We start from the raw sequence: 27,169 nt of genomic DNA on the forward strand, positions 1-27,169 counted from the left end.
TAAAAAATAAGCGTATTTCACTTTATTTCTCTACCTTATGTTACAACTACTGTCACGTTATACCAGTCAACCAGTCAACATAGCCGTGTTTGTATAGTCCATCTAGCACTGACATTATCCAATCCTGGTTTGCCTATACGCGTATTTTCTTCAATCAACCCCTAATCCCTACAATAACTTTTAAAGACACGACGTGGACACAAACTCTAATGCCTGATAAACAAGTTGTGACAGCGTGCTGAACCGTAAGTTCCCTAGGGATGGCGTTTTAAGCAGAAATCTTTTAAATTCCATTTAGTACCACACCCCATGCGAGCGTTTATAAATCGTGGTTTGAAGAACAAAATCACTAGCGAAGGTGCTTTAAGCATACTCTTCAATTCTCTATTTACATGTAATTTTTAATAGATTAACCACAAAGGCCGATAAGGTGAATACAAAAGGTAACAAGCCTTTAGGGGTTACCACCTCTATGTAGTGTGTACTATGTAGCTTGTGTTGTGGCTTTCATTAAGTATTATGCACACACAAATGGTGCAACAAAATTTTGTAATGAATTGCTCGAATGTGGTTGGTGGTGTTGTGGCTCGAATGTGGTTCATGGTTTGCCAGTGACCATGTATGAGTTGGGGTTGGTCCACACAACTTACACAATATTCAAATTTCATGATGGCCATGATAATTTCTTGCCATATGGTAAACATACAACAATGTGTAACAACGTTAATTAACATCACATCAAGACTTGACTAAAAATAGTTCCAACAATAGTGATGATTTCTTGTATGTCAGCATGACGATACTGAGACCTGTAAAAGAATAAGCAGGCACTGAAGTTAACCTTAAATTAAACACTCATGCAACTGACCTGGAACATCGGTCGCAACACCAAAAACACTTGTTTCGATATCTGATGACACAATCCAGCAGGCACTGAATTAAAAGAGAATGTACAAAAAATCAATATGCCGGGCTGTGTCAATAATAGCACGGATAATCAAAATGAACAAAAATTATATCCCAGGCTAAGTGAATGAATAACATAACTGTTGAGTAAGCATGTTAAACCAGAACATTAGGACATTAGTCAAACCAGAACATTAGGACATTAGTCAAACAAAAGTATGCTATCACAACTTGGTCATAATACAATGTTTGTACCCCTGGACTTCACACTGGTTGCCCAAAAATTGTGCCATTCCGGGACAACAGCATAATATTATGAAACAAATAGTTACTACAACACAGAAGGCTTACTGTTGCACTGTCTACACTGATATACCATAATTTAAAAACATAACAGGTGGGCATTAAATACAATACACTTAATATCTGGGTACTAGGAAAAAATCACTAACATCACAACATGTAAACTGACCTGGAAATTAACACCCTTGATGCCACTACAGTCTACACTGGATACTTGTTCGAACCCATCAACACTATGCCTGATACATCTGAGTAGACTGACCTGCAAATTCACATCACTAGTATATAGTGATAATTGATAACTGCAAAAACAACAATTGCAATAATACAATTCTTCTGTACGTCAACTGACCTGAAATCATGACACTCAATACCGAGACCTGTAAAAGAATAAGCAGGCACTGAAGTCAACCTTAAATTAAACACACATGCAAACTGACCTGGAACATTGGTCGCAACACCAAAGACATCTATTTCGATATCTGACGAAACAATCCAGCAGGCACTGAATTAAAAAGAGAATGTGCAAAAAATCAATATGCCAGGCTGTACCAATAAAGGATGAATAATCTAAATGAACTAAAAATATATATCCCATATGCAGGTTAAGTGAGTAACATAACTGTTGGGTAAGCATGTAAACCAGAACATTTGGTCATTAGTCAAACAAAAGTACGCTATCACAAACTGGTCACTGATAATTGATAACTACAAAAAGAACAATTGCAATAATACAACCCCTCTGAATGGTAACTGACCTGAAATTCATGACACCTGTATCTTTGTTCCTGCATGGTCTCAACTTACATATGTACCATGATCACATTCAACTGCTAGTGGATAAACCAGTATGACCAGATGGCCTGCAAAAACCAACAAGCAGGTGTTAAATACAATACACATACCTAAAGCCTGGAATATGAAAAATATTATATAAGCATTATTCCACACTGATATAGTAATAGATTATAGGATGTTGTGGAACTTGCCTAAACGTGTAAACTTGAACATGAGGACAACTGCATAATCTGGACTCTTGGAATTGTCCAATACCTGATGAACCGCAAGTAGGTACTAATGACATTCACTTCAACATTTTATCCCAGCTGGGTGAATCTCTTGTAACTGAGTAAAAAGGTGTTTATTTTCCACCTGCAACCAAAGTTCTACATTTCTGTGGTTGGGTGTACATAAACTGACCTGGAAAATCAGTATGCCATAGGGGTATGGAAATGGTTCCTTTCCTTCTGTTGTGACATTACTTACAGCTGACTGGTAAATGATCATCGATGTCCCCATGGACCCCAACAATGAGTATACCAATAACTTCACAAGTTGGAATGAATTTACTTTCAACATCTGGTGGACAGGTCCAAAAACCCTATCGCACAAACACGGTGAATCAGTGTGTGGCGATGTGACACGTTGCACAAACTTCACTCCTCGTTTCGTTAGCATTCAAGACCAGCATATATCATAGAGTCCCTCAGTATTCTTGCCGGACTCTTACTTTTTCAAGCGTTGCTCAAGCGATGTAGTTTCTCACGAGGGGTTCGAGTTTCTCAGTAAAGTCGAGCCGATTAAAGTACGCCTCACCATCCAGTTACATTCTTAAACCATTCAATTTAAAACCACGTATCATGAGTGTCCGCTTAAGGTAATTAGGGACTTTCCACGAGATTTCCCCTAAATAGATCACGTGTTAGTTGTCAATCCGGTGGATTCTGGTGGTATACATGGTTCAACAATGCGGTAAGTGTAGTATAAGCTGTCAATGAATAATTGTTTGTGCACTGCTAAACTAAGTTATTTTTGTGTGATAAGCATGCTTGAGGAAGGGTCTGGGGGACGAGACTAATGTTTTGACAGCAGTTGATGATGGCCAGGCAAAGAACTGCGAGAAGAACTACTATGATAGTATGATAGTAGGGAAAAATTCCCACCCCTATAGCTCTGCCTAGGGGCATTAACTAGCATTATCTACAGCTACTGTATTATGTTGCTGATATGTACATTCAGGCCAAGAATAAAGGTGAAAGTGGTAGTAAGGCCCAATCCTATTATTCTGCTGAACAGGCAAGGGAGTCTGGGACTCTGGGGACATGTTCCCTCAGGAAAGTACAAGTACTACAACTTTTTTGTTTTAATTGCTTCATCAAGTATAAAAATTTCAGTCAAAAGGTGATGATCGAGCTCTGGTCTTATGCACTGGTTGGAGTGGTTGTATTGATACTGCACTGTGACATCCTTGAGGGGTTAGTGCTGGCATTGTCCATGGCAATACTATTCCATCTCCCCGAGTCTTGATGATTGAGTCCTCCATTCCTTTCTCTGCTGCTCCAATCCTGAAGTTGTGACCACAGTCAAAAGGTGACGATCGAGGCTCTGGTCTTGCATCTATACTGTACTGCAACACCCTTGAGGAGTTAGTACCAGCATTGTCCATCGCAATACTGTTCCATCTCCCATATACAAGTCTTGATGGTTGAGTCCTCTATTCCTTTCTCTGCTGCTATAATCCTGAAGTTGTGACCAAAATATTAATAAATGGTTATAACATGATAAATGATTATGATGATAACAATTACAAATGTATTTATAGCTGTGTAGCAACTGTGAACTAATTAGGCACTTGCAAGTTTAATTAGGTGTCTGAAGCATTTAACATGCACAGATATGAGATATATTCATGACGTGCAGGCAGTAAAGATAAATTTACTCTAATAGAACAGTCATACTACATCGTAAATTCATACTTCCGAATTTACGGTGTTATGAAACAATCATTATTATGTATGGATTTTACTGACTCTCCAAGATAATATTCTGCATTAATGTTAATTGCTCATTTCCAAAAAATTACCTTTTAAATCAAATGTATATAGAGTCTATCACTGACAAAAATGAGTGATATCCACCCCAAAAACACCTTCACTGTATAAAAGGCGCACCCAAGAAACTACAAGTACCTGGAACCCAATGTAAAAAACAAAAAGAAAAATCAGCTTGGCTGAAGTGAAAAGTAACTGGTAACTTAAAGAGCTGATATCTGAAGCGGCCAAGAATACAATTACTAAAGTTTAATCCATGCAAGAACACCTTGGCTATAAAACAGGTGTATACATGAAAGTAACTGGCAACTGAAATGGCTGATATCTGAAGCGGCCAAGAATGAATGGTCATATACAACTAATTCAAAAATTTAACACTGAACCTTTATAATTCAGCTGTGCTCTATATTCTCTCTTGCTGCATTGTAAAGTAATTTCTTTAACTCTAATTGGCTGGTAATTTGGCCGCCTTTTTTAATAGTCAGTATAACAGAGCAAAAAAAGGCGGCCAAATTACCAGCCAATTAGAGTTAAAGAAATTACTTTACGATGCAGCAAGAGTGAATATAGAACACAGCTGAATTATAAAGGTTCATTGTTAAATTTTTGAATTAGTTGTATATGACCATTCATTCTTGGCCGCTTCAGATATCAGCCATTTCAGTTGCCAGTTACTTTCATGTATACACCTGTTTTATAGCCAAGGTGTTCTTGCATGGATTAAACTTTAGTAATTGTATTCTTGGCCGCTTCAGATATCAGCTCTTTAAGTTACCAGTTACTTTTCACTTCAGCTAAGCTGATTTTTCTTTTTGTTTTTTACATTGGGTTCCAGGTACTTGTAGTTTCTTGGGCGCGCCTTTTTTACAGCGAAGGTGTTTTTGGGGTGGATATATATTACTGTATGAATATTATGATGGTGGTCCAAAAGGATATTCCAGGAAGAAGTGGGTCGTCAATGTTATTATTACACTAATCACTGCTTGAAGTATCTTAGTTTACTACAGTGGTATATCCCCAGTATATGGAACAGTTAATTGTTTGTTATTTTAGTAGTTTTTCAGTAAACCCACATTCACTGATGTTTTACTGATAGTTTAAAACTTAGTAAAATAATTATGTTCCATATACTTAAGTTTACTGACACTTTACTATCAGTATAACTACAGTAAGGCATCTTAACAAATTAGTAAACTAAGAACCTTCAAGCAGTGAATAAAGTGTCGGAATGCTGTAAACAACTTTGTGGTAAGGTAGTTACATGGATGATAGCACTTCTTAGTCCATTAGCACTTCTTAGAACTAGTTATATCATATTATGTAATATCCACACTATTCCATCTGTCACTAATGGATATAAAATGCATACTGTTAACTCTAGTCTAGTTTAGTGGTTTATTTGACAGTGTGAGTTCAATATTGCTTGAATCTGTTGCATGTTTTTGACAGCCTTACCTTCCTGTTTAAAAGTGTGTAAACTGATTTTCTCTGGATAACTGTAACACTGCTTACCCGTTGCTTTTTATTAACCAAAGAGCTGTCAAAATTAGAGTGAATGAGTAGGCTGTTGGTGATGTCATTTCATTTCTATCAATGTGCAAAAGAAGTGTACAGAAGACAGACAGCAGTGTTAACAGTGCACAGTGCTTGTATCATTGCTAGCAGTAGACAAACCATTCTCAATAATGAACTATAACAAGGTTTTTGTGCAGTTTTTGTGAAAAACGTGCAAATTTTATGTCTTGTAGTGAATTTATAAAACACTTCTTTGGTTCCGCAGTGTGGCTATAAATGGCAACAAAACAAATAAAACTTCAGTCAAGTAGTCTAGTCCAGTACAGTAGTTTAGTCTAGTTAATAGATACATCCATTTTCTAAGACAGTTTTGGAATTGCCGATGTATGTGGATGTTTTATCTTGTGCCATTGGAGTGCAAACATTAATGACAAATCAGCGAAAGAAACTGCTTCTATATATTTTTATAGTCAATATGGTACTTATCATAGAGTACGATAGTAACTGTATAGTAGGGACCACAAAGGGGTAGGCGTGACCCACGAAATAATATCTCACAAAAACCATCCTCAATTTTCCTTACGACGATCAGGCAGTATTGGTGAGGTAAAATTAAGCCCAAATAAGCTTTCAGATCGACCCGAAATGCTTCAAAAAGTTGCTACAGAATTTTAATTTTTTTGCATTTGACAGAATTTTCTACTGACTGACTGAGTAAGTAAGTATTTTTGGACCTAGCTAAGGCTTTTGATTGTGTAGACCATTCTATTCTGTTGCAGAAGTTGGGTTGTTATGGCTTTGGTGACAGTGCTCACTCATGGTTAAGGAGTTATCTGAATAATAGAACACAGCGAGTTGCATTTCAAGGTTGTGTGTCATCTAGTGGGCCTATTAAAGTTGGAGTTCCCCAGGGTTCAATCCTAGGGCCCTTACTTTTTTCTATTTATGTCAATGACTTGCCAAGTGTTATTTCTTTGTCTGACATTAATATGTATGCAGATGATACGGGGCTTCACTTTAGCCATGGTGACCTTTCTGTTGTTGAAAAAACCCTTCAAGCAGATGTAGAGAATGTTTCCACTTGGCTGGTTGTTAATAGATTCAAATTGAACATGATTAAATCATTATGCATGCTCATTGGTTCCCGCCAGAGAACTGGAGGGCTGAATCTCACAATAATGTTTGATGGTGCTATCTTGAAGCAAGTTTGTTCTACTAAGTATTTGGGTGTATATTTTGATCGGCATCTCACTTGGCAGGTTCATGTGGATTATGTTCTTGGTGGAGTTAGAAGGAAACTTTTTGCTATGAATTGGGTTAGGCCGGCTTCCTCTAGAGTTCTGCAGTTGCTATATCTGGCTTATATTTTACCGGTGTTGGATTATTGTGATACTGTGTGGTTACCATCAAATTCTAGTAGTACTCGTAGTTTGGAAAGACTCCATTCTAAGTTTACATCATCTTTCCATTCCTCTGATAACTTTAACTTCTGATCATCTTTAACTGAAAGGCATACTTTTCACACAGCTGTACAGGTTTTTAAAATTCTCAACAAGATTTCCCCTCCTTATTTACATGGGATTTTTTCATATACTGTGGATGTTACTGGTCGCTCTGGTAGAAATTTACACCGATTATTTGTTCCAAGTGTTAGAACTAATTATAGAAAACAGTCTTTGGCGTACAGGGGTACGGCCATATGGAACAGATTACCTAAAGCACTATACAGTGCTAAAACTGTGAATGGTTTTAAAACATTATTTTGTACAATGCAATTCTGTTTTGCTGTGTATGTACTTATATTGTATTGTATTTTTTTTGTTGTGCTCTCAGGGCATAGCTGAAAAACAGCCTTCTTTGACTGACGCTATTTTCCCTGATTAAATATCATTAAAAAAAAAAAAAGAGTAAGTAACTGACTGACTGATGCCTTCAGACAAGCATAACTCGATAATGGCTAAGGCTATATGGGCTTGATTCTTTCACTGTTCGAAGTCGCTTCGGCCCGACAGGTGCCTTTTGGCATATCGCAGTATGTACAATGCATTCTTCATGGGCTTACCAATGTCCACCTTTGTGTCCCATTCATCTTTGCTGACAGGGAAAAGTGTTGATTTGGCGCGAGCACATGATGGCTTCTCTTCGAAACGGAAATCGTCCAAATTTTTCGTAGTGGTTATTTTGATTGCAGAGGTGCTTTTCAAACAGTTCTTGATTCGTATTGCTGTGTAACGGGTTGAACATAGCCGACAGCAAAGCACAATAATATATACTTCACTTTTCAGACGATAATTGTTATAGCTGGGGCGCGTGGTTCCATTTCAGATGCGATATGCGTGGGTCACCAGTCATGATTATGATTATGATGATTAATTATGGGTAAAGGCATAGCCTGTATATCCGGTCAATGCAAAGTATTATACAAAAATAAATCTTGAATCTAGTAAATAACTGTCTAACAACGATTTAAAAGTATTAATTGAATTACTATTTACAACGTAAGTAGGTAAGCTATTCCAATCATTGGTGATACTATTAATAAAGTAATTTGATCTATATACACAAAAATCTTTACCGTTCCTTAAATAACTTGAACTGATGCCCCCTGGTGTGGGTAGTATTTGAGAAAGTATATAAGTTAGTAAAATCTGTGTTGAAGTAGTTATTAAGAATTTTATAAAGGAAAATTAGGTCACCTCTCAGACGTCTGTATAGGAGTGATGGTGATGACAATAATGTCAACCTCTCAGAATAGGATTTATCCTTTATTGTGGGAGATGATGGGTAGCTCTTTGTTGCACCTTCTCTATCTTTCTCTGATCAAGAGCGTAATGAGGTCCCCAAATAGCATTGCTATATTCTAAGATTGGTCGAACTAACGTACTGAACAAATGTGTTAGCATTATAGGGTCAAAATAATCAAAAGATTTTTTAATCAATCCAAGTACTCGGTTAGCTTTGGTGGTGAATTGAGCAATGTGGTCATGAAATTTTAATTGGCTGTTAAAAAGAATACCAAGGTCGCTGTGTGATGTATTGAGTTCAATTAGTGTTCCATTGGAGATAGTAAGGGCCATGGTGGTGAGCTGGGCCAAAGTGAAGATGCTTGCATTTGGAAACATTAAATCATAATACAAACAAAGTTAACATGAAAAAATTTGGAATTTTCAACTAGAGTAGGGACCATATATAGCACATCGATAAAAAGTACTGAAACAAGTTGGAGTAGTCCATGACAGTAAAACAATAAGAAGTGTTATATCCCTACTGTGTATTTCTGTTATGGTATCTTGAGCACAGTAGGGATATAACACTTCTTATTGTTTTACTTTCATGGACTACTCCAACTTGTTTCAGTACTTTTTATCGATGTGCTACTGTATGGTCCCTACTCTAGTTGAAAATTCCAAATTTTTTTGTGCGCTTGTTCTATAAATACATCACTCAAATAAGGCATCTGATTCTTGATCTCACCAATGAGCTACCATACTCTGATCACTTAAGGGTGAGGTACAGTGGTCTGATTGTTCATGGGTGTGGTCAAAATCATTCATTTTATAATTCCAACTCTTAGTATTTATCTACTTCCTCATATATTACAGTGTAAGCACTTAAAATAGTTTTATCTTGGTATGGTTTAAAAAGGAAACCTATAAACACAAGAAGCTATAAAATTTTTTAAGTTTTGCAATCTTATGAACCTGAAAAGGACAGTGCTTTTGGAGGAAGCGGGGGTGGATTGAAAGAATTTGTGAACATTGTCAAAATATACGGTACGTATATACTGTGTATAATTTATAAGGCTAATTAGATTGCATATATTCTGCATAATACACATGAACAAAGAAAAAGGAACAAGTGGGTCATCAATGTTATTATTACACCAACAAAATGTTGGAATGTTATAAACAACTTTGTGGTAATGTAGTTACATGGATGATAGCACTTGAATATTTTTTCTTAGTCCATTAGCACTTCTCAGAACTAGTTATATAATATTATGTAATACCAACACAACTCCAGCTGTTACTACTGATGACATACTGACAATACCCAAACATATTCCCATATACTATGGGAAAATTATTCAAGCAAAAAGATGACAGCACATCTATTAACAGATTTAGTCTTTATATGTTTACATAAGTGTGGCGGGGTCCCAAACAGAGAAAGGGTATTACGGATTGAGCAAACCATTTACTTGTAAAATACCTCTTCAACACTTAAAGGCATTCTCATTAATTATAAGAAACCATTTACAGTACTTGAGTAGTTTTTTGGCAATGGACTGTACTATGAAAACTTACTGTCAGTTAATACTACAATATAATTGGTGATTGACTGCTTGCGATCTTCTTGATAGGAGATAGTAAATATATACGGTACAGTAGGGCCTTTTTGTATGGAAGTGGTTACTGAACCGAAAGGTTTTTATTTTTGCATCTAGTAGTTTTCCCGAGCATTCAACTTTAGGGGACATGAAAAGTAGCATTAGAGCGTTACGGTTAGGCTCGGGTTCAGCTTTGGTTACTTCTTCACCTTTAGGTACGTTCTTCTTACTGTATTATATTGTATATAGTGAGACTACTTCATGTGTAGCATTTGTAAAGTAGAAAAGTAGGGGTAGTGGGTAGCTAGCAGCGGTAGCACAGCGGTAGTTAACTCACTGCCTACAATTCCAGTAGTCCAGTGTTCGATCCCAGGTTGAGTTTTATGGGTTTTTTCATTTAGTGATCCTTTTTGTCTAAGTTTTACTGTTGGTTCAATAGCGAGTCCGGCTTATTGAACCGACTTTAGGTTCAGTAACCACTGCCTTTTTGTATATGTTAAAGTATTGTTGCGAGTGCTACAATGACAAATAAAACACGGGGCGCGCGACCGAAATGATAATAATGCAAGAGGCGAAACCAAGTGCAGAGCTCTCAACTGGTTGAAATCAGTTTGAGTGAGAACATAAGTGATAATGAGTGAGATTGGTATGAAAATGAGTGAGATTATGTAGAGGGCAGGAGACTCACCTGCAGTGTGTTATCACACTCCTAAATGCAAAGGATTTCACCAATAGAGAGTCTGGGGTATGAGAAAATTTTGCAATTCAAGACATTGTCAGATGCAATTTTGATCAAAAATTCATGAATTTTGGACAAAAATCATACAGATTTTAATCACATACAGAAAGAGATTATATTGTATAGTGTATATGTAGCTATTATATAATTCATTGTTTGCTGCTGTGTGCCTGTTATATTCTGATGTTGCTTTCTTTGCAGATCTAAGCAACGCATCTGCAGGACTGTGCATGTATTTATGACAATGCTCTATTTTGATTATATATTGACCTGAATACATACAGTAACTATACAGCATGGAAATGACTTAGTACATATATAGCTAATAATTGCATGTTAAAAATATAATGTGAAGTCAGTTAATTAGCTAGCTATAAGGTGTGTGCAATGAGGAGACTTTCTGTTTACATGGCTTCTGTACAAACCTAACAACCCTAACATATGTGAATACAATTAATCGACCCTTATGAGAGATCACCTGATGCTAAGAAACGGTTGCTTTGGTTTGAGATTCATGCTGTGAGCCAGAGAGATTAATGCGTGAGTTTAGAGATGTTGTGAGTGAGAGAGCTGTGAGATTTTGCTTCACTGCGTGACTGTGAGAGTTGAGAGCTCTGCGAGTGCTTTAACATCGAGGCCAAGCGCTAAGTGCTTTATTTTTCAAATAACACGAGCAAGGCAATGCTTTAAATGATTCATTGAACTTTGTAGTCGTGTAGTTTCACCATACACTAGGACTCGTAATTAACACGCATTGCACAAACTATTAGCAGCCTGGATGCACACAAACTACTTCAACAAAGTAACTCACACGTAGTTTAGCTATCATATGCATAGTTTGGCATGACAGATGCTCATCAGAGTTTATTGTGTATTTTGGCAGGTTTGGGTCGTAACCCACAATCGATTCTATGATTGCGGGTAGGGTTTCCACTCAAAATAGGAAGGTGTTTCATTTTGTTGTTTCTGGAGTTTTTCACACAGATTTACCTTTGACACAAAAAAGTGTTAATTTATTATTAGATTGTTTGCATTATTGGGTACCAGCATAATTAATTTTTACAATAATGTAAATGTCCAAAAGGTTATGGTCACGTAACAAAAAATCCCTTCATATAGGATTTCTACTGAAAATAGGATGATACCTCAGGTCTTTTCATTGTTTCTGATGATTTTGACACAGACTGACCTTAAGATAAAATGAACAAGTGCTAATATGTGGCCGAATTTTGGAAAATCACCCTTATGGTCGTGCCTGAAACAATTAGAATTTTTGGAACTAGCATGGTGCTGTTAAAGCAGAAAGCACTTTTCAAAGATTTCTAAAAATTTTCGTGTAATTCAGGGTATCTATGGTTTATTCTATCCTTAATCGGGTAGGAATTTAACTTATAATGCTGTGTTTCAGAACTAAATATTTAATGTGTCAAATGCGCCCATAAGGGTGATTTTCCAAAATTCGGTCACATATAGCTATTGAACTGTGTTGAATTCAAAATCAGTGCAGTTTTAACTGTAAATACCTAAAAAGTGGTCACGTCGCCAACAATCCCATTAAGGCTATACAGGATATGCTATAGCACTACAAAATGTAAAAGGCTTCATTATAAGGTACTGATTGTGACTTAGATCAAAGTGCAAAGATTTTCAAATAAACTGTCCAATGTAACTATTATAGTATTTTTGGTCATGTGGCCAGGTAGTTAGGAAGATAGCAGTGTTGGGCAGGAAATGGCTGAAAAATGGAAGAAATAGATGGAGAAGAGTCAGGACGTGGTCTCCATTGAGCTAGTTAATTGGACTGGTGCTGGTGATAGGCTCTTGGTGAACGAGGTTTAGGAGGTGAAGGTGTTATTGACGGTAAACAATTTTATTGTGACACATGGTGAAGTATTTCCATGATATCTTCAGGACTTGTCTGTTTACATTAACAAACATAACAGCAACGTTACCTTCTCCCATCCATCATCGAAGCATTTAGGTATGTCTATAAAAGCAATCCAGTGGTAGAAGTTGTATTGGCTGAGGTGATTGACCACTAAGCATGGTGAGGGATATCAGCCTTCACTGGCTTGGGTGATTAATCATACTGATGTGAGCGCCACAGGCTATTAGCCTGCACTAGAGCACGTGAGTAACTGTGCTTTATTGCCCACAAAGAGTGGTTTATTTCAATAAAGCACTCTCTGCGGTACAATAAAGCACACTTTGTGGGCAATAAAGCACAGTTTGCCTTAAGGGGGCAAGCAACTATGTCCTATGGCTTCTGTGAATAAAATTATGTGTTTTATATATATGAAGCTGTAAATCCAACACAAATACTGTTCTCCACCTGATGAATAACACATGTTGTATTTGAGATATTGAATTTCTGTTTAGTGCAAATCTGAGTGAAATTCTCTGAAGTATGTACAAATTATGGTGTGGTTACAAAACACTGTAATTTTAGGGCTAAAATTCAATTCTCCTCCTCCTACAGCTAATTGTAAAACTCCCCAAAAATTCTTGCAGTGGCTTGCAATAGCATTATCTTTAAAAGTATGGAAACAGTTTTAGGAATGACTACTATGGCTTCAAAAGAGGAGATTACTGTTTTTCATAGAAAATTTAGAGAGTTCAATAGCTCAATTGATAAATACTTCAAACAATTATTTCCATACAAACATACTTAGGTAGTAGATGACAAAGTTTAAGAAGTGTAGAATTAAAACCGTGAGACTAGATCCAATCTTTGTAGAATTGTCATTCTTTAGGTCTAAAATACTAAACTGAGTCTTAGTCAGTACTTCTAACTGGAGATGGTGAATTTTAATTACCACAAACACTCTGATACAAAAGGGGATGGAAAGCAAGCACAGATCAATGAAAACCAAGATTTTCCATGTGAAGCCATAGGAATTAGTAGCGTGCCCCTTAGAGTGTACTTTATCAAATTTATAGTATCTCGCCCATGCAAAGTTTTATTAATGGATATTATGTAGAAATTCACAATGTGAAGGGTTGAATTGCATTTGTCATTAAGGTGCTGTATACAGGAAACCCTTCTAATAAGAAGCCATATAAAAGAAGCTATAATTTCACCACAAGAATTTCTTAGTTTAATTTTCCTTCAAATTTGGCAATTTTAATATAAACTATGTAACTTAAAACTTTTTTTTTTGTTATAGATCACACTATTATAATTGTGTAGCCACACTACATGGTATACTTACTGTAAAGCTCTTGGCTTTGTTGTGAGAAGAAATCTGTTATTGTAATTAGATATATATTTACAAATTAAATTGAGTAGAGTAGTATAGGAATGTGGTTTAAGGGGATTTATGTGCTTTGTGCAACATTTTGGTGGCATGAGTAATTTCACAAATTTGTGGTCTTAGTGTTATAGTATAGTATCCTAAATGGTGAAGGCAGCTTTTCTGCATTTTAGTTTTCTCTAGACTCTAGTATACTAGTGAGTATGGCCTCTGTATTTGTGCTGGCTTGTGTAATATATATAGGTGTAGTGATCAGTGGTGTAAAGAATATAGTACCGATTCCATGCTGAATAATGCTGCTCAGAAAATAATCAGTTTTGTAATCAATGATGGGGGCAGTAGGTGTGAGATTGGCTTTGTATTGCTCTAGCTATGTGGAGAATGGAAACCCAACACTCCTGCAATGGGGTGGTTGGTGATAATACTAGGTTGCATGTTAAGAATTTAATTTTTGTTTAGTTCTTATATTTTATTTTTATAGCTTCCTTGCCATGATTGGTTGCATGTGTAAGTGTCTGAGGTATATGTAATTATGTGTTTATGAAGATATTAATGATGTTTTTTATTGTTTGCTATACCATGTTTTCACAACTTTGTGATGCCACAAAAATTGTAATGGTGTGTTAAAAGCTACCAACTGCAGATCTCTGTTACTGGGAACTAGATACTATTGTACAGATCTGTTATTACAGATCTGTAGTGCTTTCTGCACCACAATTTGATGCCAACTGGTTATTCTGAAAGCACACCTAACCCATGGTGCAACTTGACAAGCAAAGATTCCAGTTCTCTGAACTTGTAACCATGAGTAGAGGATAATTTAGTGTGTAATTTGTATGGTCTGTGTGGATTTTAAAGGGTATAATTAGGTATTTACGGAATTTAATGGTTCCAGTTTGAGTGGCCACCTTTCGAGTCTGAGATGCATGCAGAAACATAGGGCCTCAAACTTTAATAGCAGCTACTGTAAGTGAACATACAAGATAAATCACTAACAAACTTATATTTTTATTCCTATATGTATACTTTTGTTTTATTGTCATCAAGACACACGGTACTTGCCATTGGCTTTCAGTACCTATGTGCTGTAAAACATTAAATAATAATAATAAGACTTGGAAATTCTTCAGGCCACATAGAAACATGTTACTCTTCATGACTGCCCATGCAACAGCCAACAGCTCTAGTTCTATGACGGCATATCTGGACTCTGCTGGTGTGATAAAACGAGAGCCTGCCTGTATCATGGACCATTGTTCTGAACCTACCTGCTGCTGTTGTAACATGAAGCCTACCCCATGTCTACTAGCATCTGTGCACAGTCTTGTTGGTTTGTCTAGACTGAAGTATGCTAATGTGGGGACTTCTATAAGGTGCTCTTTCGCCTTAGTAAACGCTTGCTCATGTTCAGCAGACCATAAAGTCATTTTTTTGTGCTTAATAGAGGGCGCAATGGTACTAGCAGTTTAGCAATTGTGTCTGTACTAGATGAAAGCTGGTTAACAAGGCCAAAGAAAGAGCGAAGGTCAGAGCTGCTGGACTGAGGGAACAGGAAAGGAAGTTATGGCACCAGTGATCGATGAGTCAATGCAGTAACCCTCGGTGGACAAGAAGCCTACCAAAGTGATTGTTGTCTGGCAGAACGTGCGGTTGAGCGATATTTGGCGGTCTTGGCAACGTTGCAGAAACTGTTTGACATGTGTGATATGACTGTCCTTGTCCTTATCAAATATTACCACATCATCCACCACTCTGCGAAATGTTGATGGGCCTTAACGCCTCTGCCATGCGACGGTTGTAATGTTCTGCTATGGATGATAGCCACATATACGGCGCTCGTAAGTACTTAAACCTCCCAAATGGAGTAATGAAGGTGGTGTACAACTGGCTCTCCTCATCATGTGGACATTGGTGGTACCCCTTAGCTGCATAAATCACCGTGAAGTACTTCGCTTCACTGGCAGAGATGTCTGCTACCGCCTCTGCAGGAGTTGGATACTGGTATCGCTCTCGTTTGACATATCGGTTAAGACGGGAAAGGTTAACGCACATGCGGATCCTATCCGACCCTTTCTTAGGGGTTATTACTATAGGGGAACACCACTTTGTCACTTCAGTTACTGGGGCAATGATGCTCTGTTCTTGCAATGAATCAAGCTCTGCTTGTAACTTGTCCCTGTAGGCAAATGGGATTGACCTTGGCGTCTTTACGCAAAATGGCACAGCATCTTCCATCAGGGTAATATGGAACTTCTCTCCCTCCATCACACGGATTTGGCCATCGAACACTGCTGGGTATTGAGCCACTAGGGTTTGGGCCACTGACTGGTTCTCAGTTTGCTGGATCAGCGTACATGCAGGTGTCACTTTCTCAGGATCTCCTTGCAGTAGCTGGACTGCTGGTTGCGGGTAGTATGGCGGAAGTATTCCTAAGTCTTTGGCAGCTTTCCATAAAATCAGTGCACCTGTTACTCCAGGATATACGTGAAATTCATCTTTGTACTTCAATGCACCCAGCCAGGGCCGCCCACAGGGGGGGGGGGGGGGGGGGGCAACTGGGGCATTTTGCCCCGGGCCCCAGCCTGAAAGTGCCCCCTGAATACCTGTTTAAAAGATCGATATACTCTAATAGAGCAGTCAGATCTAAATACTCTAATAGAGCAGTCACAGTATTCTTCAGAGGAGCAGTATAGCAAGCTTATAGATAAGGAGATATGGTTGGTGATGGGTAGTTATTGTCATTGCCAGCAGGTTGTTGCCTTTTTTTTTTTTTTTTTGGTCTTCACCTAACAACTTGGGTCAAGGGCCCCACTTTAACTCTTTGCCCTGGGCCCCTTAATTTCTCTGGGCGGCCCTGCACTCAGCTGGATAGTAATTGGTATCTTACCCAGTGGTACCATGCTGGAACCGTTCACCATTCTTGGACTGATATTTGATGGAAGTATGTTGTCAATGTGATGGCCTATAGTGTTTGAAGCATCTCCTGCCCTGCAGCTGAAATGTCTGCTCCTGAATCTGGGAGTACGTCAATGTAGTGGGAACCAGCAGGTGATGAAACACGGACAGTAATGGTTGGTGCTGGCTCTGTGGCAGTGTCATCCACTTTGTAAAGCTGCAAGTGTTTAGCCTGGCTGTGATGCTGAGACTGCACTCGGATGGCGTTTACAACCCAGTTTGAGTTGATGAACAGCCAGCTCCCGTGTGGTGCCACGGTACTGGTTAGATGGTAATGCCTGTGGTTGTGGCGGCTGTAAAGTGTTTCCAGGGTGCTGTCGAAAGTCCCTGCTCCGACACACTTTGGCGAAGTGGCCAACCTTACGGCAGGACATGCACACTTGTTTGTAGGCAGGGCACTGTCGGCGTCCACCTTTGTGCATATTAGATCCACATCCTGAGCACATCTGTGTTGGTTGTTGGCTACTTTGGTGTAACGCTGCCATCATCCCACTGTGCAAAAAGTTTGATATACTCAGGTGCACACTAGTAGGCATAACTCAATTATACATTCAGTTTACACAGGTATGTATGAATATGATATACTATAATTGTATATCTTTTGTATTACAAATTGACTGCTATACACTGGTGTGTATACATCATGTGTACATATGTAATAGATATACACAATGTAATAGATATACACAATGTAGTATAACTTACCACAGCTTGTTGGCATGGTTACGTGGGCACAGTACATACAGCTAACTTATTATTAAATTCTTATGTATTCTGTGCTATTTTTAAAGAATTTATGTATAAAAATTAAATTCAATAAACTGTAACACACACAACAACAGCTCCATTGTCATCCCAAGTGGCATTAATTTAAGCTTGCCTTTATGTAGAATTACATTTGTATATAAAAAAAACATTAAGATGTTCCCTGTCACAGTGGCTTTGTTTCATCTACACCAGGCCTGACCCAGTTGGTGGTTGCTGTACATCAATTCAAGCCATACATGTAGTACTATTTTCACCAGGCTGCATCTGCCAAGACATAGTTAGTTTAAATAGCACATAGGCTACAATTACCAGTATAAAATTTATGGTACAACTTTATAACAGACTGAAAGAAACTGCAAAAGAACAGTTGTAAAGTTGTAAATGCTCAGAACAGTTGTAAAGTTGTAAATGCTCAGACATACAGTACTTACCAGTTGTATGTCATACAGCTTCAGTTCTCTTCGCTGACTGAATCTGCAAAGGATATCAGTTGTTAGTGAACAAATGCTAGTGAAAACTTACCAGCTGTCCATCGTACAACATGGGTACTCTCTGTTGAGTAAATCTGCCAAGCATATCGGTCATTATTATACAAAGGCCGTGGTCATACTTAGCAGTTGCCTGCCGTAAACTTGGGTACTCCTTGATGGCCGAATAATATTGGTTGTTAGTGCACAAAAGGCTATTGCAAGTTGTCCATCATACAAAGACCATGGTCATTATTGTCCATTGAACAACTTGAGTATACTTTGCTGACTGAATCTGTCAAGAATATAAGCTGTTATTAGTATGCAAAGGCCATGATCATACTTACCGATTGTCTGTCAATATAACTTCAGTATTCTTTGCTGACCGAATCTGCCAAGGATATCAGTTGTTAGTGCACAAAGGTCATCATACAACTTGAGTACTCCCTACTGAGTGAATCTGGCACACTTTACTGGTTGAATCTACCATACCAAGAATATCAGTAGTAAGTGCACACAGGCTATAAGTTATGAGGGACAAAACTTTGCAAAACTGTGTAAAACATGACTTTAAATTCACAAAAATCTAGAGAGCATCATTCGAGAATACATTACTTCACTAAGGTAATCACTATAATAACCTCAATGATTTCATCAATATAACATTATATAGAAAACTGTCAATATTCACAAATTTGCAAGAATTTCATCCCTCAAAAATTTCTAGCATTTGTTGTCATTTCATCGATGCTTTTTTAATTGTACAGTATTTAGGCATACTTAGCAGTTGTTGGTGGAACATAACTGTTGGCGTACATAACATCTATGCTTTTGGGTAATGTCGTACATCACATTTATACCGCTGCACTACCGGGAACATTGGCTTGATCGTCATATCATACACAAAGTATTAGCAGGATCTGTACTTGAAAATTATTATTAAGTCCTATATAAGGTAGGTAGTCAATTTAACTTTTAGGAACAGTATGTAAGCCACAGTGGTAGCTAGCAACATGCATACATACATTTGCCCAAGACTGTGATATTAATATAGTCACCCGTAGTAACACTAGTCACCTGGCTACTTGTTCTTCCTTAATAAATTTTGTTACAAAGGCCAGCTACCCAAACGTTTGATAGCACACATTGAAAGAACAAGTAGGCCTTACATAATATACATTTAGTATGGACTATTCAGGCATAGAGAAACATGTAAAACCACTGGAAGCGAACACATGCTCACCTCTTTGATATGATTGGTTATAGTACCTATCTCTAATGAAAATTTTAATGAGCTGGACACATGCAAGTGCTGCTGTTTTCCATGAGTAATGGTGCACCGCAGTGCTGATTCACTGGATAGGCACGACCACATGTCTGCACATCCCAGACCAAACTCATTTCTATGGAATTTTCTATTTAGCCAAATTTTCTGCTGACACCTTCATAACTCTATAATGTTTAACACTATGGGTATGATTTCAGTTAAGTCATACAAGAGACCAAAAAGTAAGCTGCATACTTTCGTATAGTGTGATGGAGACTTTAGTCTATAATAAAAATGATTCATTGTAGATTGGTCACTTACTACGCACAGTGTAGAATTATTCACAGATTCTTTAACTATATGTATGTGATTACACCCAACATTCTTTGTTTGTGTACAGTCATGAACATCCATTGTAATGCCAGTTTACAGCAATGATTGCCATTTTACCAGACCACCACTGTAACGTGAAGCATGACAAAGTGAAACTTGACAATCTATGAGGTACATACAGGCTGCTGTTGCTTCCTCCAAGAAAATTTCGTAGATCCTGTGAGGATGAATTATAGAGAAATTTCAGTAATTTATCATAATTGTCTCAAATACTGATTCACTGGGTAGGCACGACCACATGTCTGCACATCCCAGACCAAACTCGTTTCTATGGAATTTTCTATTTAGCCAAATTTTCTACTGACACCTTCATAACTCTATAATGTTTAGCACTATGGGTATGATTTCAGTTAAGTCATACAAGAGACCAAAAAGTAAGCTGCATACTTTCGTATAGTGTGATGGAGACTTTAGTCTATAATAAAAATGATTCATTGTAGATTGGTCACTTACTACGCACAGTGTAGAATTATTCACAGATTCTTTAACTATATGTATGTGATTACACCCAACATTCTTTGTTTGTGTACAGTCATGAACATCCATTGTAATGCCATTTTACAGCAATGATTGCCATTTTACCAGACAACCACTAGAACGTGAAGCATGACAAAGTGAAACTTGACAATCTATGAGGTACATATACAGGCTGCTGTTGCTTCCTCCAAGAAAATTTCGTAGATCCTGTGAGGATGAATTATAGAGAAATTTCAGTAATTTATCATAATTGTCTCAAACACTGATTCACTGGGTAGGCGCGACCACATGTCTGCACATCCCAGACCAAACTCGTTTCTATGGAATTTTCTATTTAGCCAATTTTCTGCTGACACCTTCATAACTCTATAATGTTTAGCACTATGGGTATGATTTCAGTTAAGTCATACAAGAGACCAAAAAGTAAGCTGCATACTTTCGTATAGTGTGATGGAGACTTTAGTCTATAATAAAAATGATTCATTGTAGATTGGTCACTTACTACGCACAGTGTAGAATTATTCACAGATTCTTTAACTATATGTATGTGATTACACCCAACATTCTTTGTTTGTGTACAGTCATGAACATCCATTGTAATGCCAGTTTACAGCAATGATTGCCATTTTACCAGACCATCACTGGAACGTGAAGCATGACAAAGTGAAACTTGACAATCTATGAGGTACATACAGGCTGCTGTTGCCTCCTCCAAGAAACTTTCGTAGATCCTCTGAGGATGAATTATAGAGAAATTTCAGTAATTTATCATAATTGTCTCAAATTATGGCTGATCTCATATCACTCACTGGTCTGGTTTCATTTAGCCACCAGGGTATAACCAGAAAATGCCAATTCAAGTATTTTAGTCATCATAGTGTAAAAACAGTGTGTGTGTGTGTGTGTGTGTGTGTGTGTGCGTGTGTGTGTGTGTGTGTGTGTGTTTGTGTGTGTGTGCATTTGCATGTGTGTACTGTGTAGCATAAATATTTATTATGCATATGTGTGTGTGCATTTGCATGTGTGTACTGTGTAGCATAAATATTTATTATGCATATGTGTGTGTGCATGTGTAATGTACTGTAGCCTACCTATACACACATGTAGGCTCACTTATCTCGTTCATAAAAAGGATAAGCTTGATCACTGATGTAAGTTTCAAGGGAGACCACAGTTTTCTCCTGCAGTGTAGCCTTCTCCATCACATCGTGTAGGTACTGTAGAAACAGGAGTACACACCATAAAACTTTCAGTAGCTACCCACACTATAAATAGGAATACATATATACATGGAATCCTTGCAGCACATTAATCCCTATAAACACTGTAATCAACTAGGATGACCTTTACACATATCCGTACAAACATATGACACTCAGTTACTGTAGTAGCCCTACGTGGAATTTAAAAAATCGATGCACTAAAATTTTCTCCAATTTCCTTCTTCTATAGCTCATTTAAATTGCCATGCACTACTCTTTCCAACAAAATCTGAGGTATCTATCATGTGTCATGAGATATGTCTTTTATTGCATTTCGCAATACAAAATTTGTTACACCAGGTTGGTTGGGTCATTGTGGTGCCAAAATTTCCATGAATTAGATCATTGTGCTCATAGAGGGTTGCTCTACACCTATCATACCTGAAAAGTTACCAGACACAAAGTAGGCTGTACACAATAATTAATTTTACAAAAACATATTGCACATACCTGTTAGCTGTCATTTTAGCCATGAGCAAACAGTTTGTACAATGATTGTTTTACAGTATACAGTCAAACCTCTCTAATGCGATGCTCAATGGGAGCCATAGATTTTGCTGAATCAAGGAGGTTGTTGGATTATCAAGTCACCTCTGTAATCCGACAGTATACAATATGTCAGATTATGCAGTAAATAACAGGTAAAACAGATCACACAATGTTTTTAACATGAATTAATTTTAGAATTTGTAAGTATTACAGCTTTTTTTCTATTACTGTCAACCAATTAAATACTTTGATTGCTTAAAAATTATTTTCTGTGATTATTCTAATGCTGCTATTATTCTCCAGTGGCGTAGCCAGGAAAAATTTTTTACCAAGGTAAAGTTTATACATTGACCTAATTAAGAGGGTCTATCTCAACTGATTCACAAATACTTTCAAGTTTGGCATTTGCAGGTTGACTGGTTGGATGGAAGAAACTTTTTCAGAAGACTCTGAGCGTTTTCTACATGTCATAAGTAATGCTCCAGCTTAGTTAATGCTACAGTATACCATGCTTCAATTATTAGACTAATTTAATTTCACTCAGCACAAAAAAGCTGACTTATTCCGGAGATATTTAAAGATCAGGCCATCCATGGACTGCAACAGAGGTCATAGTCATGCACACTAAATTTTTTATTGATCTGATGTGATATTTAAGCTGGGGATTATCTGATATTCAGCTGCATGTCAAGCTAGGAGTATGAGGGCATGCTTCCTCAAGGAAAAATTTGAAAATATATACTTTGAAATGGCATGTGGAAGCTATTTTTTTTACTGTAACTGATAATGAATGATGTGATCAATTCAGTAGCTCAATGCAATGCCATGCAGTTGACTCTTTAAAAGTAATTTAAAGACAATTAACATAAATGTAAATGATTTAGACAAAGCAGTGTAATGAGAACAGTGGATATAATCAGTACTAAATGCTCTATTAGAGTACATTACAATGACTGCTCTATTAGAGTATCTCGATCTTTTTGATACAAGCTGAAAAGTGATCCAGCCAATGCCGGACTTTGACCATGGGCTCCAGCCCTGCTTAGTACTACAGCCATATAGATTCTATTATATGTGTGGTACAGTAATGCTGTCTTAGTAGTAAATGTTTGAGTAGAAAATTAGGGGTGCCACTGAAAACTCGGGCTGCTCAGCCTGAATTGTTGAGCATTTTTTTTACCGAGGCAGCTGCCTCGGTTGCCTCAATGGTAGCTACGCCACTGTTCTCTGTCAGATTACAAAGGTCAAAAACATTGCATTTCCAAGTCTAGAGAATCAAAGTTTGTGTCGGATTACGGGGTACAGAGTTGTCAGATTACAGAGGTTGTTTTCTATACGAAAATGTTGGTAAATGACATTTCGGTCGGATTAGAGAGGATTCTGGATTATGCAGGTGTTGGATTAGAGAGGTTCGACTGAATATACAATTACTGTTTTACAGAGGACACCTGCATAACCTGGACACTTAGTTGAGGCCCCAAAGTACCAGCTTTTACATGTAAACTGACCTGGAAAATCAGGACATCTTAATAATCAGGACATTTTTGGTTGATCCCAAGGTGTCTTTAATACACAGGTTCCACTGTAATGAATTTATATTTCATTTTGAATATCAGGACACCCTCCTATCTCACATAGCTAGACCAACTTTTTCGGGGGAAGTTCCACTGCTTGGTGCAAATTGGCAAAGCCATTCTCTTCTTACTGTTTAGGTTCTGAGACTATTATACTTTAAAATGTGGCACAGTGTTTGCTTGAACACAACAGGATACAAAACAAGCATGTTGCTCAATAGCGAAAGGCTTAGTCAGTCTGGCTATGCGAGATTTGTTGGACTCCTGAACATACATACAAACTAAATCATCTGTACATAATACTTGATGCATCACTCTTAACCTACACTTCGGATGGTGGTGGTCTATCAAAGCATCATACCAATGATGGTGACTGGCTATACAATATGACACAGTGGGACATACAAAATGACACAGCGAGACATACAATATGACACAGTGAGACACATAATATGGACTAACACGTGCAAAAGCAGTGATGTCATGCTTAGAGGTGTGTCCAGAATGAGTGCGACTATTCAAACTGGACCACACCCATTTTTCTCCCTACAAAGATAAAGTGGTCTAGCCAGGTGAGACTAGTACATAAAGTATAACATGCTTAAGTAATCTGTAAAGGACAATACAAACATATCATAGATCCTTTTCACTCTAAGGATCTATGAACATATCCACTCACCAAGATGAATGTAGTAGTATTCACAGCGGAATCAACACTAATAACTAACTAGTTACTGTCTGTCCAGTTTGCCACATAACTGTAGGAATTTGCGCGGTGGTCTAGGACGATGAGCTCTTCCAGAGTATCAAATCACGTGATTCGTAAGTGTTCGAATTTATAAGCAACACTAGTTTTACAACCGGATGCGGTTAGACCTCTTTTGCCGAGAGCTCAGACTAGCAGTGTGTGAAGTCTAGCGCAGTTCTTTTCATCCGAGTTTTTATCGATGATACTTTGTTTCATTGCGCTCTGTTCTATCGGGTCGGAGGCACTTTTATGCGAGCACCGCCTCCAGAGGTGAGTCAGTGTAGCTATTAATGTTCACTTCTTATTGCCGTGGTGTACTAAATATTAATCTTTTAGGTGTTAGCTAGATGCGCGTAGTTGTATCGCTCTCAAGACTAGGTCAAGGCGTCGTGCGCCACTAGTATCACGGTAAGCGTACATGAATTGTGCGTGTGGTTCATTAAAGTTTCTGTCTATCAGTGTAGTTTTGTCTTTAGGTACAAAAGCAAATACAACACATTTAAAAGGTTTGTTAGTTTACTTGTTGTCTATACTGTTTTACGGGCTGATGATTCAATGCAGGTACTGTATGGAAGTTGCTTTGGCGGCATAGTTTGCTGCATCATGCACTGACATAATAATAGCTTGGTAAGCAGTAGTGCTTCTTTCTTGCCAGCTTTATTTTTTTTTTCAATGATAGTGGCAATGGAACTGCTGCTGCTTATTATGATTGCACAGCATTTCAATAGTTACAGGTATGTCTGTTGTCGTATTACTGACTAACTATTTTAAAGTATTCATTTTGTAGGGCTGAATTGTAGAATCACATGCTACTGATACTTCGTTGTGTAGATGCCAGGCACATGATCATGATTGAGTTAACTGTGTTTACACAGTGAACAGGTATAATAGCTTTTCATAGTTGTCTATTGGAGAATACACCTTTTCTATTGTAGAACAGTGTGTGGAGTTTAGGAGATGTGAACTAGGAAGAAGAATTATGTCCACACATGTACATCTGGTGAATTTATCAGCTTCGTTTCATTGGTAAGGCCACAAAAGAGCATTTGAATCATTGTTAAGTGATTTATTTTGTCTGTAGACGTCGTTTGATGATGAGACCTATATAGAAGAAGAATGATGTATCTGCTACTTTTATCAAAGTGAACACTACTGGACACATTTCATGTTGTTTTACTCAATGTTGTACAATTTTAAATTTTTTAATATGAAACCTCTAATCTTATAATAGTAAAGATATTCACATCAGATATACTACATTGAGTTACACCACAATTATACATTGGTGAGTATATCAAATAATTATGTATTTCTTACATATGTGCATATTATACTTATGTAAACAGAGGTTATACACGTGGTTAACCAGTAGTGTATAAGTCAATTATACTCATATATTATACATAGTAGTGTAAATGGTATCTATACACAGGTACAACCATGGTGTATAACAGATGTGCCACACATGTGTATCCTTGGTGTATATCATAATAATACATCAGTTATACACCTATGTATTTCAAATGTTTTGCATGGTGTCCCCAGGTTCGGCACGTGTATGTCTGAGATGATAACCTGATAACCTGTGGTGCAACTCGACAAGTAAAGATTCCAGTTCTCTGAACTTGTAACTATGAGTAGAGAATATCTTACTCCTTCAATTGCAATTTAGTGTGTAATTTGTATGGTCTGTGTGGATTTTAAAGAGTATAGTTATGTCGGTACTTATGGAATTTAATGGTTCCAGTTTGAGTGGCCACCTTTCAAGTCTGAGATGCAGAAACATAGGGCCTTAAACTTTAATAGAAGCTAAGTGAACATACAAGATAAATCGCTAACAAAATTATAGTTTCATTCCTATACGTATACTTTGTTTTGTTTCCATAATAGACTCATTATAGACTTTATGTAGTATCTGTACTTGTACTCCAGAAAAATGCAGTACTAGCATAATTTATATTCAACAAAATTTCCTACTAACTGACTAACTGATGCCTTCAGCCAAGGATAACTAGACAATGCGTAAGGCTACTGGGTTTGATATTTCACTGTTTGATGTCACTTCATCTCAAGATGTGCCATTATTATGTACAATGCATGCATCGTAGTCTTAATTTGTTCTCCTTTGTGTCCCAGACTTTTTGCTGTCAACATAATTATTTATAGTTAGATTATTTTCTTTGTAATTGTCTGAGAATAGCTAGTCTCCTGGGCAACATCAGCAGTGATGCCTGCCCAATATCAATAGATAAACACAAGGTATCATTTTGCAGTAGTGAGATACAGCTTCCCTGTGGCTGTGGTGATAGATATTAAGTTCATTGCTCACAATTATTTTCTGTAGTGATTGCAGAGACGCTTCTCATACTGTTCTTCATTTGTATTGCTGTGTAACCAGCAGAATATAGCTAAAGACGAAGCATAATGGCCACTGCACTTAAGTAATTGATTGTTGGGGCACGTGTTCAGATGCAAGATTATTTGTGACCGAGATTATTTATCAATTTCGTCTAGCCGGTGGTTGTTAAGAATGGGCACCAATAGGCTATAATCTATGAAGACTTGGAAATTCTGTAGGTCATGTAGAAACATGTTACACTTCATGACTGCCCATGCAACAGCCAACAGCTCTAGTTCTATGACGGCATATCTGGACTCTGCTGGTGTGAAAAAATGAGAGCCTGCCTGTATCATGGACCATTGTTCTGTACTGTACCTACCTACTGCTACAGGCAAAAACATCATCTGAAATCACTCCAGTATCCTCCCATGGCCTCTACAGTGGTGTATAGGCCTTGAGAAAGCAAACTAAGACAGAGTTAGTGTGAAAATTGTTAGCCATAGAGTTGCTATCATGTGATGGCATTATTTTAAAACTTGTTTATGTGCCC

The 27,169-nt window shown here is 37.5% G+C and overlaps 1 protein-coding gene and 2 long non-coding RNA genes across 17 annotated transcripts in view; 1 reads left to right on the forward strand and 2 right to left on the reverse strand.

Moving 5' to 3' along the window:
• Positions 1-651: 651 nt before the first annotated feature.
• LOC136246540 (uncharacterized) lies at positions 652-3,251 on the reverse strand. 2 transcript variants are annotated; one of them, XM_066038038.1, is made up of 9 exons: positions 2,645-3,251; positions 2,410-2,590; positions 2,199-2,361; positions 1,968-2,072; positions 1,650-1,714; positions 1,562-1,589; positions 1,379-1,511; positions 869-933; positions 652-809 (listed from the first exon to the last, which is right to left on the reverse strand). In XM_066038038.1, the coding sequence occupies exons 4-9, from the start codon at positions 1,976-1,978 to the stop codon at positions 734-736; spliced, it is 378 nt and encodes a 125-aa protein (XP_065894110.1). In that variant the 5' UTR covers positions 1,979-2,072; positions 2,199-2,361; positions 2,410-2,590; positions 2,645-3,251; the 3' UTR covers positions 652-733. The 2 variants fall into 2 exon arrangements, with proteins under 2 accessions (XP_065894110.1, XP_065894111.1); XM_066038039.1 differs by having other exon boundaries at positions 2,263-2,361; positions 2,410-3,251.
• LOC136246542 (uncharacterized) overlaps positions 2,770-27,169 on the forward strand; it is a 163,545-nt gene continuing 139,145 nt past the window's right edge. Inside the window, exon 1 of the long non-coding RNA XR_010696592.1 lies at positions 2,770-2,961. This is a non-coding gene — a long non-coding RNA (uncharacterized lncRNA). The remainder of the gene's footprint in view (positions 2,962-27,169) is intronic.
• On the reverse strand, positions 17,710-25,409 carry LOC136246525 (uncharacterized). Of its 14 annotated transcripts, XR_010696558.1 has the most exons (9): positions 24,210-25,405; positions 23,857-23,907; positions 23,465-23,538; positions 21,987-22,060; positions 21,319-21,422; positions 18,416-18,551; positions 18,124-18,363; positions 18,033-18,075; positions 17,710-17,865 (listed from the first exon to the last, which is right to left on the reverse strand). It is a non-coding gene; the product is annotated as an uncharacterized lncRNA (long non-coding RNA). The 14 variants fall into 14 exon arrangements; XR_010696563.1 differs by having other exon boundaries at positions 18,436-18,551; positions 21,319-22,060; positions 24,210-25,409; XR_010696564.1 differs by having other exon boundaries at positions 21,319-22,060; positions 23,857-23,903; positions 24,210-25,408.

Source organism: Dysidea avara, chromosome 2 (assembly GCF_963678975.1).
Source record: "Dysidea avara chromosome 2, odDysAvar1.4, whole genome shotgun sequence".
NCBI lineage: Eukaryota > Metazoa > Porifera > Demospongiae > Dictyoceratida > Dysideidae > Dysidea > Dysidea avara.

Excerpts from the sequence above, each read along its gene's own strand:
- LOC136246540 (XM_066038038.1), bottom strand. Across the intron at positions 1,590-1,649 it reads TGTTGCGACCAATGTTCCAG|GTCTCGGTATTGAGTGTCAT; the intron begins GTCAGTTTGCAT and ends ATTCTTTTACAG. Across the intron at positions 1,512-1,561 it reads ATTGAGTGTCATGATTTCAG|TTATCAATTATCACTATATA; the intron begins GTCAGTTGACGT and ends TTGTTTTTGCAG.